Below are 13,662 nucleotides of genomic sequence, written 5' to 3'. Positions count from 1 at the left end.
AAGCATTAAAGGTATGTTTATAATTTAGAACTTGACAGTGTTTCTTTAATACATAGACCTTTTAGACCTCCAGATATAGTTGAGGTCTTTGTTTTCACCTTTTCAAATGTTATTGCATTCAAACGCATAAAGGTACAACACAAATGCACACAGAAACAGTCGAACGCCAATGCTTCGATACGCCTGTGATGATGCTCTTCATTTGTTTTGCTTTTCACTATTCACTTTATAATTGTATCAGTATCATTTCAAAACTGTGCAAGTTAAAGACAGATGTACAGTATGTTAGTGTAAACCTGGATCCAGTTAATGCCACTAGACTAATAAATAATTTATTTTTATATTTTAAAGATATGTTAATAAACTAATAAGTCCAACATGAATATGCATGTAAGATCCGGAATGAAACTTCTGTTAGATTCAGTAACATGCCAGTAAAATAACAGACTTTGGCATGTAATTTCTTAATTGCATTAAAAAAAAAACACTTAAAGGTACAGTAAGCGATTTCTGAGAGACTGTTGAGAGTGGATCGGACTGACCACCAAAACACTATTAGCCAATCAGCAGTAAGGGGCGTGTCCATTCATTCAGGGCGAGGTGCCTGTGTTGCATAGCGTGTTGTGAATTTGGGGGCGGGGCTATCAAGTTAGGGGTGTGTTTGTTTAGGTGATTTTTAAATAACAGCATTTCTCAGAAATCGCTTACTGCACTTTCATTGCAACCAAGTCTAAAATGACTTTCCACTTCAATTTACTTATCCAACATATATTCACATAAAATCTAAGTGTCATTCATTTTTTTAAAATAAAAATAGTATTGTGGTCATGCATGAATCCTCAATGTAAAAGATTAGGATACTTCTACATTTGTCATGCATAATGTTGATTATCAATATTTGAGCATCATCGTTACTAAATTATAATACCGCCGTATACATCATATTGCCTTTTTGCACTGTATTACAAGTGGTCAATATTTTTTAATGATATTTCATTCACTTTATTTTACAAAAAATGCAAAATGTCCACAGAAAATAGAAATTTGAAGTGTGCATATCATGGCACATTTAAAGTTCCTTTTACAGACAAAACGCAGATTAAATATGAACTTTTTGTTCATAACACTAACAAGTTGTGTAACCACATTAAAAAAACAAAAAAACAATTCAACTTGATTGTCGAACCCAGGTGAGATTGTACTAGTGCTACTTTATGGAAAAAGGAAGCTCTGAATACTCTTTCCATTGAGAAACAGCTGAAGGGTACTAACAAACATAAAACTAGGATCGTGTGGTGTTGCTGCCATTATCGTAATCGTCGTCGTCAGACTGTTGGTCTGGAGGTATGGCGCGTGTTTGGCTGGCTCGTACGCTGGTCAGGTGAGGGCAGGCGGAGATCAGGTTGGCAATGCCAACCAGAGTCACGCCTGTGCCGTCCAGGTTCACTTGACTCAAATGCATACGACACAGGAACTTCAGACCTGAGATAGAAAACACATGATGTTACAGATGTTTTCTTTATACTAGAACATGATTTTGGAGGGGATTCCATTCCAATCTGCAACGTACCGTGATCTGTGATTCTGGTTCTGCTGAGGTTGAGTTTCAGCAGCTGCGGACAGTATACTAGACCTTGTCTGATCACTGTATCGCCAACCTGTGTACTGGCCAAACCCATCACCTACAAAAACAACATGGAAGTTGAATTTCTAAATACATAACAACATATTATATGTTTATAATTTTCTTACATTTTTTTTATATTTAAAACCTGTACCTGCAGATGTGGTAAGTGTGTGATCAAGGCTGAAACGCCCCTGCTAGTGACAGCAGTGCGGTCGAGACACAGTTCCTGGAGTTCTTTTAGACTGATCAGTCCTTGCAGCCCACTGTCACTCACTTGAGTGTTGCTAAGTGACAGCTTCTTCAGTCTATCAGGTAATCAGGTAAAAAGGGGCGTAGTTTTTATTACCATCTTTGAAATAGCGACATTAGTTGCAAATAAAAGGTCTATTTATACCAACAGCAAAACAAAAAAGCACTAGTCATTGTTTTACTACAGGATACAATCTGTTGGACGGTACAAATTTCACTTATAAATTTCACAATATATTGTAGTATAATCATTTGTTTTTGCTCAGAATGGCAATTTTTATTTAAAATTGGTCTGAGTTTGATCTCCAAACTAAAAAAAAAAAATATATATATATATATATATTTGCTGTCAGACAAAAATGAATACAGCGTGTGAATAGGTTCTTTAGAATGGATTGTTTGTAGTTGTAATTGTTTTGTGGCACATATTTGCTCTCGGTTTGAAAAGATTGTTACACATAAATCATGGTTTCCACAATTTCTGAAAGAATTTCCATGATTTTCCATGCCTTTTCCAGCTGTTTGTAAAGAATGATCAAAGGATTTTTTAAATTCTAGTACATTTTAGCTGAAGAAAGAGCCAATCACAATTAGATTTGATTTATTTCCATGACTTTTTCATGCCTGGAAATTTTCTAATATTTCCAGGACTTTCAGGACCCTTATGAAATGGACTACAACCAGGGCCTAAAACTAACTTTTTGCCACACCTACCGGTGGCTGGTACCTTAGAGGCATAGTTCACCCAAAAATAATTCACTCAATCTCAAATTGTTCCAAAACTGTATGAGTTTGTTTCTTCTGTTGAACATAAAAGAAGATATTTTCAAGAATGTTGGTAATCCAAAATTTGACGGTAGCTATTGACTTCCATAGTAGGATAAAAAATGCTTTAGAAGTCAATGGGGTCCAACAACTCTCTGGTTACCAACATTCTTCAAAATATCGTTTGTGTTCTACAGAAGAAAGAAACTCATACAGGTTTGGAACATGTGGGTGAGTAAGTGATGACAGAATTAAAATTTTTGGGTGAACTATCCCTTTAAAGTCCCCTGTGGTGAAAATCAAGATTTTAATGTTGTTTATCTGTCTATATGGTGTTTTTAATGTGCTTTAAGACAAACCATGTACAAATTCATAAGTCAACACCATTGCTGGGTATTTTCTCCTTAAAACTGCAGTGAACCAAAGACAGTCTCAAAAACTCGGTTTGAAATCGCTGGTGTTTCTGACATCACAAACTACCTTGTAACCAATCAGGTCAACGAGTGGATTTCTGAGCTGCTGTGAGTGAGTGGAGGCGGGGCTAATTTGCACATTCATTTCAGCGTTACCAGATTTGCAAGTTTGCATTACACCAAATTAAACCAGAACAAGGGCTGCTTTCGTCTTTTGATCTCCTACTTGGACATCTTTGGACTCATGGCTTTGCTTAAAGCTCTACCTGTTCATGTTGGCAAGCTGCATAATGCCGTGGTCGGTGAGCTGAGTGTAGTCTGTCAGGTCGAGCTCTAAGAGCAAAGTCTGTCTGGAGAGAAATGACAGTCCAGCGTCTGTCACACAGTGTCTGCCAGGAAGGGTGAGCTGGGTGAGCCTCAGGCCTGCACAGAGGAATCAAACAATGTAGACACTGAAGCTAAACAACTTGCATTCTGGACTGAAATAAAATTTCATTTGTCTGCACCTGAAATGATCTCCAGCGTGTGGTTTCCATCTGTGACAGGTATGCCAGCCAGGCTGAGAGCTGATAGGCTAGGGTGGGTTGCTAGGCACTGGAGAGAATTTTCCCGTACACCTGTGCCGTCCAGGTGAAGCGTCTGCAGGTTTCGGAGCTCTGCGAGTGCTGACACATCACTCACCTAAAGGTAAAAAGAGACAAAAGCCAAATATAGGGTAAACATATAGTGAGGTCCAAAATAAACCTTAAAAACAAACCCTGTAACGGCTTTATGACTTTGAGATTGTGAAAGCTAATTTAGGCTTGTTTGGAGAAACAAAAACAGTATACCGTGTATATATTTACCCTATAGTTCAAATGTTTGGGGTCAGTAAGATTTTTTATTTAGTAAGCATGCATTAGATCGATCAAAAGTGAAAGTTTAACATTGTTACAAAAAATCTCAAATAAATGCTGTTCTTTTAAACTTTCTATTCATCAAAGAACCCTAAAAAATGTATTAAGGTTCCCACAAAAATATGAATCAGCTCAACTGTTTTCAACATTGATTATAATAATACATGTTTCTTGAGCAGCAAATCAGGATATTAGAATGATTTCTGAAGGATCATGTGACACTGAAGATTCAGAAAATTCAGTTTGGATCACAGGAATAAATTACACTTTAAGATATTTAAAGTTATTTATACAGTAATTTAAAATTGTAATATTATCTCACAATATTACTGTTTTAACCGTATTTTTGATCAAATAAATGAAGCCTTGGTGAGGATAAGAGACTTCTTTCCAAAAAATGTAAAAAATCTTACCGACCCCAAACTTTTAAAGGTAGTGGGCGTCTAAATAAAATATCCATTAACATCAAAATTTTATTTATGTGAAAGGGATGGTATATATTTTAGCAGATTATTAGCATATCAGATAAATATGAAATATGTCACTAATTTCTTGTAAAATAATCTATACTTTTGAAAAGACAGAAATTCCTAAATCCTAGTATATACACATTGGGAATGGAAACTATTTTTTCTTTTTTTGCATACTTTTCACAGAGACTGCAATGCATTATTTGGATTAGGCTATTTTTTCTGTTAGTCTATTATTGTGTGATATAGTCTATTTTAGATAATCCCATCAATAAATGGCATGTAAAACAAACTCTAAGATTAAAACTGCAACCTCTTTATTAAAAAAAAAAGATCTATAATTTTTTTTATAAAATAAATAAAATATTATGTGATAGATCTGTGTGGATTACCTTGGTGTGTTTAATACTGAGCATTCGTAGTTGTGGCACGCAAGAGGGCAGCGCTCTCAGTGTGCTCTCCGTGATGGCCGTCTGATTCAGGCTGAGCTGACACAGCGCAGAGGAACCTGACTGCAGATACATCAGCAGACCTGCATCGCTTACTTTGGTCTGGTCCAGAGCCAGGAACGTCAGACTGCGGAGTCCTGAGATCAGACAGAACGAGAGCACGCATTTCTACATGATAATCTCTTATAGATGCTACAGTACAGACACCACACTTCATGTGCACTTGGGCCTGTGGACTTGCAATGGCCGCCGTATACCTTGTGTCTGATAAGTCCACAAGACAGTAGGGTGTTTCATCTGTCATTTTAGGTTTCAGAAGGGTGCTCAGTCAAAGTGGCATTACGTCACAAGAGTGTGTAATAACGTGAGGTCTTAGGGCTCCGTTTGGAACAGGGTTTATGTGGTTTCCGACGCACCGTCTCACCTGTGATATGCTGCATGCAGCTGTCTGTTAGTTTGCTACAGGACGACAGGTTGAGATGCTGCAGTTTTGAGAGGTTGGACAAAACAGAAAGACCGGCATCTGCAATAACAAAAAGGAAAAGAGGATTTTTTACAAGCAATTCAATACACTGAAATGTGTCATATAGAACTTTTCTAAGAAAGAAACGTCATATTTGGTCATATTTCACCCGCTCAATTTTGGTTAAAGAAAATGAAGCCTACTTTAGGATCATTAAAGATTCTTTTTACTATGGTTCTGACAATTAAGCAAATTAACCCCTAAATTCTCATTACCATAATGCAAAAAAATCTCATGACTTTGTTACCATATGTCACCATATGTTTCTGTTTATAGTCATGAATATCATCTTGTTCAGACATTTCTTTACAACAAATACGATTACTGTAGTACAATTTAATATTAATTGTGCTTTATTCATTTTACAAGTTATTAAAGTTAATTATTATTTACCAATAACAACATGGTAAATTAGTAAAAATGTTTTATTAGAATAGTATTTGTATTAGATTAGCATTAGAATTATTAGTAGTATTATTACTAATACATATTTATTCACATTAATGTAGTATTTATTGTTTTATAATGTTATAAAGATATTTTAATGATATATCTTTGATAATCTATCTTTAAAAATTATATAATTATTTGTGTGTGTGTATATATATATACACATACATACACACACACACACACACACACACACACACACACACACACACACACACACACACACACACACACACACACACACACACACACACACACACACACACACACACACACACACACACACAACCATTCAACATAATGTTAAAAATCTTAATGAAATAAAAATAGCAAAACAATAATAATAAACATTATTTTTCTTTCTTTAGATTTTTAGGGTCTGGTCATTTTTTTTAGTGACATTCTCACACACCTGTGATAAGTGGAGAGTTGACAAAGCTGAGATGCTTGAGACAGGAAAACGCCCTCAGTTGCCGCAGAAGCTCGTTGGTGGTGTACGGGTAGCAGTTTAGGACAAACCTCTGCAGCGGGCAGCCAAAGAACAGCTCCAGTGTACGTGGTCGGAGTGAACGCTCACGTGCCATATAAGCCAACAACAGTTCGGCCAGCTCTGGGGTCAGACACGCCAGGCTACTGCTGTACTGCATGCTGGGAGCTGAGAGAGCAAGATTAAGAACTTATCTTAAGAACTCATGTGATTAGTAAACAACACAAGTTGGTGTCTTTCTGACCTGTCATGAGGGAAACGGTGGCCCTGGTGGCCATCGAGCAGAGAGAGGGCACACGGGGGGTCTTGAAGGCTTTTTTGGGGGGTGAGGGCTGCCCGTGTGCTGAATGCTGCTCGTCATGATGGGCGGCTCTCTGTAAACGCTCTACCGCTGCTTGACCCGCAGCTCCACGCAACGCACGGGCTTCCTCAGGGTCTGCCGGGACTTCAGGCTCCACATTCCTTCAACACACAGCCAATTACACTGAATCACAAACTTCATCTATTTTAAGGACAAAGCTCACTCCTCAAGTTTTCCAAATGCTAAAGCAAATGTACAGTATCTATCTAACATTTTGGCTGGGAAACAAATCAAGCAAAGCAACTGACAGTCGTAATGATGAAAGAGAGAGACATATTACATGTAGAATTTCTTAAATTTTTTTGCATACTGAATTGTAGTCTTTTAATGAAGCTCTAATTTATCACATGTCCTACCTGAGTCTGTTGCCCTGCTCCGGCCAGTGATGTCTCGGCTCCAGTCCTCCTCTTGCCCTGTTCTCCAGGAAGAAGGGCAACTGTGGCATTCCTGACAGAGCGAGGAGAACATTTACAATTTGTATCAAGTATTTTGAGTTTTATTCATTTATTTTTATTTACCTAATGGTTAAAACCCCACAAAAGATTTAAGTTTGAATAGCATCTTTCCTTATTAGAACAAGAAAACAGGTTTCCCACACCTTTTTCAATATTTCATGATTAATTGATAGGAATTTAGAAAATTATTTTTATAAAAGTGCTAAAAAAGCAGATATTTTAGATATAATATATCAGATATACAAATATTTTGGCGCTGAATAACAGAATATCAAGTAGCAGTAAATACTTTAAAATTGTTAAAAAAATATATTTTAAAAATGCAGTTCTTTTGACCTTTCTATTCACCCAAAACTACTGGAAAAAAATGTATCAGGGTTGCCACAGAAATATAAATTATAGAATAGGAAATAATAATAATAATAAATGTTTCTTGAGCATCAAATTAATTTCTGAAGGATCATGAGGATATACAGTACATGTATAGTATAATATATATAGTATATTATAATTGTTTGTTATATATGAACAAACATTTACATACTTTTTTAAGATTACATAAATTATATTTTAAAAAATCCATTACTTTTAAGGATTGTATTACTTTCAATAACTATTCCAAGCATGGAAATCACAATAAAAAACAAACAAACAAACTAATATTTCTATGTTTTTCATGACTTATTTAATGTATCTTTTAAGAACTATTTACAATTCCTTACTTGTACGACCCATAAGAACATCAAGTAAACAAATTAAATTTAAATTGCACCTTGTTACTACCAAATTAAGCAAGCATTCAATTACACAGCCTAAATATCACAAGAGTTGCACTGGAAGGAACCGCATATTAAGCTAATTACCGTATATTAGCATGTTCACAGGCCGGCCCGCTAAACCAATCCAGCTGTTATTAATTCCTGTGTGTCTTTAGCGTTCAAATTAACACATGATCTCCTATCGACTTCACAGCATCTCAAAACGATGTCCAGAGCTGCTTTCTCTCCCAGCGTATCTGAAATCCCCCAAATTAAACTTCCAGTGAAAAGAGCGATATGTTAGAGCTATAAGCAGTTCTAACACATGAGAACTGGCTTGCTTAATTGTCGCGTTTTTCATTATTTGAACGAGGTGAATGGGTTTTTACTTATAACTGGGTCTAAACTAAGACAAGTAAGGGCATTCAACTCTTACCCAATATGGACTTCCCAGTGTTTCTCACACTTTGGTCACTGACTAAAACCCCAACGCAGGGTTACTGAACAAAGATCTGTGATTCAGACTGAACTGAGCACAGCAGTCCAAATGCAGCAATACTGTGATTGTTTCAGATCAATAATACACATTATATGATCCGTTTCATCCCAGAAAACACAGAAAATTCTCCTAACGTAAGAATTAATATCCAAGGAATGTTCTTTTTAGGTTTTATATTTAAACAACCAAAAACTAACATTCTCAGAACGCTCTGGGAAGCAAAGCTGGCTGAGAGCGTGTCTATATGATGAAAAAAACAGCTAAACTAGTATTTTTAGTCAGGCATCTAGTTCCATTTATTTCATCAACTAAGTTTTTACAGAATAATGAACGGTGACCTTCAATGAGAGCTGATAAAGCCAGTTCTTTGGATGTTTTGGAGTCCATTCATTACCATTCCTGTCCTTCTGCTGTTTCTGTTGAGAGATTATGGCCTTTTCTGATTCATTGGAGTCCAAAAAGCAGCGTACACGGCTTTTTAGCTCGTTCGTATCAACATCTTTGGTTTACGGCCTCATAAGGAATTCCCTTTGATTGCGGCTTAAAGTGCTTGTTTTATCTTTGATGGTTTGTGGAGTTCAATCCAAAGCAGAGTTGAGCCAATGCTAATTGTAATGACTCAATTATTGGGAAACGACTTTTCACATGTTTTATTAACTACTCACAATGCAAGCGTCATTATTATTATTAATTCTCATACTTGAACAAACCCCAAACCAAGTATTTAACTTCGGCACCTAACTCATCCTCCAACGTGCTACAAACTTAAATAGTACCTCAAAATGCGGCTATAACTTTTCTAAGCGATCAGATTTATTCTAAGCAGTCAAACAATATAAAAGTTGGAAAAATCTCATAGATTTACAGGGAAACTCAAACCATACCTAAAGACCAGTATGTCATAGAGACTTTGGACTCTTTTTTACCTGGGCAAAACCATCCATAAACCACCCAGAACAACCATTATATACCGTTGAGCTGAAATGGAGGTACAACTTCTTCTTCTGGTTGCTCATCATTTTCTAAATGTTCCTCATCTTCTGCATCACCTTGCACCAGTTTCTGGCCTCGTCCTGTCGGATGAAAATGTCTAATTACAGAATATTTGTGTAGAGCAGGGTTATTATTATCAACTAAAACTATTCAAATGCAAAAAAGGTCTGCACAAATAATTTTAGTACGTTCGAGCTAATTAGCTGGGAGAGAGCAGTGAGTGTCTTGATTGGAAAACCAAATCTATTAAAAACACTGTTGTTGATTTTTGTTTATAAATACTTAAATAAATAAAAATAATGACAAAAAGACATAAAATTACAAAATATTAAACTAAAATTAAAATGAGAATTTTAACAGTATATAAATAATACTAAAATAACACTCCATGGTGCATTCACAAATGAGTTCAAGTAAAGTAAATCTTACCCCAGAAGTGAGATGGTCCTGACAGTGGAGGTTCGACCCCAGGAATCCCAGCATACCCCACTGCTTCCTCCCACAGCTGATGGGGCAGTGGTGGGGGCACATCCAGTTCCTCTAAAGCTTCGGCCTCCACTTGGGGTGGCTCATTGAGCGGTGCCACCGGCTCTTCCTGTGGCTCCACCTCCGGCTGTCCTACAACCGCCAATCCGGACGCTGGACTGGGCGGGTCCTGAGGCGTCTCAGGTGGCGTGGTCTGTATGCAAAGTGCAGCGTTGGGGGTCAGTCCCAGAGACCGGAGGGAGCAGGTTAGCTCAGTTTCACCGAAGCGCTTGCGAGGGAACCCTTGCAGGAGGGAGAAGGCCGGTAGTGATGGGTGGCGACCGGTAATGTACTTGATGACGTGACTTAAGGGAGTGTCTGCAGGGAAACGCTCACGCATTGATTCCCCAGAAGGGAGACGAATCTATAACACAAAACGAGAACAAACAGTTCAGAAAGATTTAGAAAAAAACAACTAAATACCACTAACAGCAGTTGTTAGAAAGCCGAGGGAAAACACAAGTAATCTCGCACCATGAGGATGCAATGGTTGTCCACGCTCGTCTCCACACGTCCACCCAGTCTCTGTCCCTGTCCACTGGATGGAGAGGTCTCAGCTGTGGCTTCAGTTTGGGCCTTTTCCTGCTGACTGCGCCGGTCCTCTGCTATCCTCTTCAATACCAACTCACGCTCCTGATCAGAGGACAAACTGTTACTGCACTGGGAAACCAAAAATGACCTTGTAGAGCAAGAAAATGTGAGAGCAGATGGAGCAAAAATACAGATAGCACTCAGATGTTTAAAAAGTCAGATGTTCTTGGTTGCTTGAGTTTGTTTTCCTATGGTGACTTCTTTATGGTATTATATCTATATTAAAACATATATATAATTATTTATATACATTTTTGGGTGAACTAACCCTTGCTTATGGAGCTTTATTGTAAAAATATTGAAACCTTTCACTGATTCACCTGCTTCTTTTGTCTCTTCTCTAGCTGTGCCTCTTGGGCCACTCGTTGCCTCTGCTGCTCGTGGAAATTACTCTTATCCTGCTTGATCCGTGTTTCCAGGGGTGGATGCTCTTTTGCTCCGGGAGTGTTAGCGGAAGGAGTTGCCAAGACTAAAGAAGGACCTAAAAGCAGAAAAAAGCTGTTAAAGCATTCCTCTGCATTGGATAACATTTCAGAAACCTGCATTAAGGTCTGCTAATGATCTGCAGCGCACTATGCACAAAATCCCATGAACTGTGAGTCACAGTTTATTTACACAGTAAATCACATTTTCCTTCCCAGCAGAATGTTAACCCTCTTGTGAAAGAAGTCAATTTGTCATACAAATGAGTAAACAAACAAACTGCTGTTTTTTTTACCTGTTGCTTCAGACTGTGAGTTGTTGTTGTAGCAAAGAGCATCTTTGGGAGGGTTGAACGCAGAAAACGCTGTTTCTAGAGGACCTGCAGGCTGCTTGACTAGTTTATGCCGTGGACTCCCACCTTGCAAAAGCCTTCAGAGCAAATGTGAGAATAAATGAGAGGTCTGTTGAAGCTTTTGCTTAATAACCAAACACAATGCTGTCTAATAACAATTCCAATATTCCTTAAAGCCACTGAATGTAACCAGACAGGTGAGTATTCAACCTATGACTACTACTACATATTAAAAGAAAGTCATTATATAACTAACCACATTCTTTTCTTGGGATACAATAACCAATTGGACATATTTCACTATTCAGGAATATAAAATGACATCCTGACAAACATTTACCATTCAGCCGCCTCTGATACAGAGAAGAATCCTGCCTGCATCGCTGCCTGTATCTGGTCCTCACTGAAGCCCATCTCAGTGAGAGTGCTGATGAACCCCCCTATGGTCTAGATTACAAGAAAACATTATGAACTCCATTGCAAAGGTATACTTTATTCATGCTGAGAACAAACACGAACACTTCATATTCTCATAGCATTGATCATGCATGCACACGGCACTAATGCTGTCACCACAGATATCACAGTGCACTTTTTTATTTGATATAACTTTTTTATTTGATATGTTTGATATCATGACACAGTTTGAGGCAACGTAAAACGCTATTTATATACGATTGATTTATTAAGCTACTGTACTCTGAAAGAAAAAGCTTTCTTCATAACAACAAATATTACAGTACGCAACGCTTAACGTTAGTTATTGTGCATTTAAATAGTCGATTGTGTGTGTCGACTTAGTTTTAGCTACTTGAAGAACACTTAAAAATGAGAAGTGTTTATATTATTTGATTACATTTGTCCATTTGTGCATCTATATATATATGGGAAGGCCATGCACATCACATGCATGCATATTGTTTTCAATGTTTTCAATAAAGGTCTCAAGAGGCTTTCCTCGCAGACCTAGGCCTACTTTTCATTTCCTTGTAATCTTATAGCGTTACAGTAACAATGACTATATAACTAAAAGCTTAACGAGACTATAATAAAAGGTTGTACTTGATGCTGTTCTATTGAAACCAATGTACTTATCACAGTTTATCATGTTTTATCCATGTCGTACAAGCTAATATAGCAATGCAATAAGCTTTACAAAAACATTGCCAATTCTCATTAACCACAGTTTCCGCTTACCGATGTGGAGTCCATAATTGTATTCAATATCCTCAAAAATACTCGATATTGCGGTTTGTTGTTACTTTGCAGACGGTGTTTACTGATTGTCCGCACAGTAGAATGGTGACTGCCTACGTCACGGGTTTTTTTCCGTCCTGACTATACGCTCGATGCTGATTGGATGACTGACATTCGGAAACGCCTCTTAAGGACCGCCTCCACTGTAGCGATACCTGTCAATCACAGCTCGTCTGAATGTGTTAAAGGAGCAGGCGCGTCTCTATAGTGAAGTTCACAAACATTTACCATTCACACGCTCAGTTAACGGAACACAGTTATAGTCTGTCTACTAAAGCAACTAATTTCCATTTTGCTATCAGATTTATTTTATTACTGACATGCAATACGTATTAGTGTCCAGCAGATGTCATATTTGGTCAAAAAGGCCATCTTGGGGGAAAAAGTGATAAAATGATAATTAAATTATAATATAATATAATATAAAAAGTAATTTATTTTATTTTTGAACAGATGGTCAGTCAAAGGATCGATGTGCTTTAAATTTAGAAAATGTAAACTGCCAAACTTAATTTTATATGAGCCAGGACCATTTTATTGTTCCGTTCATTTCTATTGGGTGTGCAACAATTTTACTAAAATGTGGGTTACGTAAAAATACAGTTTAGACATTTGCATGATTCTGCTCCAAAATGTTATATTGGTTTTAATTTTTGAAAGACTTTAAGTTCCCATGAATTGAAGGAAAATTGTTGTTTGTTCAATTTATTTTACAATAGCTTGGAACATGCATTTATTTCACATGCAGTAATATTTAAGCATCATACGTCTTATTCATTTTTGTCATTTTCAATTTTGTAATTTACCAGATATAAGGTTGGTTGCATGAGTAAAAGGTTGGCTTTAGTAATTTCAAAGTACTAAATGTCCCTGTTGGCCAAAGAAATTGGGTTAGGTTTATACATCTGACACCTGTAACTATTAATTTGACTTGACCACATAAAATGTAACGTTAAATAAAAGCCTGTTGAATTGTTTTTTTTTTTTTTTGGTTAAAAGGGAAGGAGATCCCCAGTCGAAATATGTACGACACGCAGGCGCGCGCGCGCATCAGATGAGATGCGGTTCATCCGTGAACGCTAAGGGGAGATCAGTTGAGGTAAGACACATTTTTTCAGA

At 37.2% G+C, this 13,662-nt stretch overlaps 2 protein-coding genes across 3 annotated transcripts in view; one reads left to right on the top strand and one right to left on the bottom strand.

Moving 5' to 3' along the window:
- LOC143752146 (uncharacterized) lies at positions 1-12,648 on the bottom strand. The gene is made up of 17 exons (XM_077245182.1): positions 12,484-12,648; positions 11,627-11,733; positions 11,230-11,363; positions 10,832-10,992; positions 10,395-10,553; positions 9,825-10,284; positions 9,374-9,475; positions 7,047-7,137; positions 6,574-6,791; positions 6,255-6,497; positions 5,294-5,392; positions 4,813-5,006; positions 3,561-3,735; positions 3,321-3,477; positions 1,779-1,932; positions 1,571-1,682; positions 1-1,482 (listed from the first exon to the last, which is right to left on the bottom strand). Exons 1-17 carry the CDS (start codon positions 12,496-12,498, stop codon positions 1,283-1,285), a joined length of 2,781 nt encoding a protein of 926 aa, XP_077101297.1. The 5' UTR covers positions 12,499-12,648; the 3' UTR covers positions 1-1,282.
- A 922-nt stretch (positions 12,649-13,570) lies between these two features.
- slc4a2b (solute carrier family 4 member 2b) overlaps positions 13,571-13,662 on the top strand; it is a 57,078-nt gene continuing 56,986 nt past the window's right edge. The window contains exon 1 of one of the 2 annotated variants that reach the window (XM_077245179.1): positions 13,571-13,642. The gene's annotated coding sequence lies outside the window, so the exon portion shown is untranslated. The remainder of the gene's footprint in view (positions 13,643-13,662) is intronic. The other variant, XM_077245180.1, reaches the window with a different exon arrangement.

The sequence above is a fragment of the Siphateles boraxobius genome, unplaced genomic scaffold (genome assembly GCF_051911475.1).
Source record: "Siphateles boraxobius isolate OS27281-9 unplaced genomic scaffold, OSU_SipBor_1 26, whole genome shotgun sequence".
In the NCBI taxonomy this organism is placed as follows: Eukaryota; Metazoa; Chordata; class Actinopteri; order Cypriniformes; family Leuciscidae; genus Siphateles; species Siphateles boraxobius.
This window is presented reverse-complemented; position numbering and strand designations above follow the sequence as displayed.